At 53.3% G+C, this 1,785-nt stretch overlaps 1 protein-coding gene across 1 annotated transcript in view; it reads right to left on the bottom strand.

Moving 5' to 3' along the window:
- Nucleotides 1-32: 32 nt before the first annotated feature.
- LOC102814487 (leucine-rich repeat-containing protein 37A-like) overlaps nt 33-1,785 on the bottom strand; it is a gene marked incomplete at its 3' end in the record, with an annotated part of 32,706 nt that continues 30,953 nt past the window's right edge. Inside the window, exon 2 of the mRNA XM_006869876.1 lies at nt 33-1,771. Within this exon, the coding sequence (XP_006869938.1) occupies nt 33-1,771 (1,739 nt within the window). The remainder of the gene's footprint in view (nt 1,772-1,785) is intronic.

Here is a 1,785-nt window from a genome sequence, read left to right as displayed (position 1 = left end):
TCTCTTTGTGTTGGAGAATGTTTAACTGATACTTGAGGCAAGACTGAATGCTGAATTTGTGGAGGACCTGGAGGTTGAAATGTCACTTCATCATACAAAAAAGGTAGTGTTAAAACCACATTTGGGGACTCTGGTGCCTGAGCTAGGTCCTCCTGATGGGTTGGAGGTTTGACCTGTTCAGGAGGATGAACTGGAGGAGGCTCAACATTTCCCTGAGTCTTAGACGACTGAACTGGAAACTCCTGTTTCATTGCTGATTTCCCCTTCTCAGAAGGAGTCTCTGGAGGTTGAGGTGGGACAGCATGCTGAGTTGGACATGAATGAACCTCCTTAGTGGGTTCTGGAGTTAGGGTCAGCTGCAGATCAGCAGGCTTAACTGTAACATTGGGCAAGGTTGAAAGATGAGGGTGGGTTGGGGCCTCCTGCTGAACTGGAGAAGGTTCCACCTCTTCAGGGAGTTTTACAGGCTGATGTGCGCCCCCTTGCTGTACTGGAGAAGCCTGAACAGGGGCCTCCTCCTGGGTTGGACAAGGTGTGCTTTCCTCAGAGGGCTTTGAAGGTTTAGCTGGCAATTCCTGCTGAGTCTGAGAAGGTGCAATACCCTCAGAGGGCTTTGAAAGCTGTGTTGGGGCCTCATGCTGTGTTGGAGGTTTAACCTGAGGAGGTTCAGGAGGTTGTGTTGGGGTTTCCTGCTGGACTGGAGTTTCACTCTCCTCAGGGAGCTCTGAAGGTGCAGTTGGGGCCTCTTGCTCTGTTGAAGGAGGTGTAATTTCTTCGGGGAGACTTAGAGTCTCACCTGGAAATTCCTGGTGACTTGCAGAAGGTTCAATACCCTCAGATGGTTTTGGAGGCTCTCCTGGAACTTCCTGCAGCATTGGAGAAAGTTCTACTTCGTCAGGGAGCTCTGCAAGTGGAACAGCAGCCGCCTGTTCACTTGGAGGTTTGAACTCATGGGGAAGCAGAGGAGCCAGTGTGGAGGCTTCTGCGTGGACTGGAGAAGGTTCTACTTTTTCAGGAAGCTCTGGAGGGAGAGCTGGGGCCTCTAGCTGGACTTGAGATGGTTCAATCTCCTCAAGGTGTTCTAGAGCTGCACCTGGGGCTTCCTGTTGGCCAGGAGAAGTTTCCACCTCCTCAGAGGGCTTTGGAGGCTGACCTGGGCCTTCCTGCTGTATTGGAGAAGGTCCAAACTCCTCAGGGGGCTCTGAAGCCTGAGATGGAGCCTCCTGCTGCCCTGCAGAAGGCTCTAGCTCCTCTGGAGACATTGAAGGCTGTGTTGGGGCTTCCTGCTGGACCGGAGAAGGTTCCAAGTCCTCAGAAAGTTGTGGAGGGTGAGCTGGGAATTCCTGCTGCATTGGATAAGGCTCAAACTCCTCAGGGGGCTCTGGAGGCTCAGCTGAAGATTCCTGCTGGACTGGAGAAGGTCCAACTTCCTCAGATGGCTTTGGAGGGTGAGCTAGAATCTCCTGCTGGGTTGGAGAAGATCCCACCTCCTCAGAGGGCTTAGGAAGGTGAGCTAGAATCTCCTGCTGGGTTGGACAAGGTCCCACCTCCACAGAGGGTTTAGGAGGGTGAGCTGGTGCCTCCTGCTGGGTTGGAAAAGTTCCCACCTCCACAGAGGGTTTAGGAGGGTGAGCTGGAGCTTCCTGCTGGCCTAGAGAAGATCCAACCTGCTGGGGAGCCTTTAGAGGCTGTGCTGAGGCTTCCTGCTGGACTGCAGAAGGCTCAACTTCCTCAGTGGGCTTTAGAAGATGAGCTAGGACCTCTTGCTGGACTGGGAAAGGCTCA

The sequence above is a fragment of the Chrysochloris asiatica genome, unplaced genomic scaffold (assembly GCF_000296735.1).
Source record: "Chrysochloris asiatica unplaced genomic scaffold, ChrAsi1.0 scaffold00136, whole genome shotgun sequence".
Classification (NCBI taxonomy): domain Eukaryota; kingdom Metazoa; phylum Chordata; class Mammalia; order Afrosoricida; family Chrysochloridae; genus Chrysochloris; species Chrysochloris asiatica.
The sequence above is the reverse complement of the archived record's forward strand: the minus strand, read 5'-3'. Positions and strand labels throughout refer to the sequence as shown.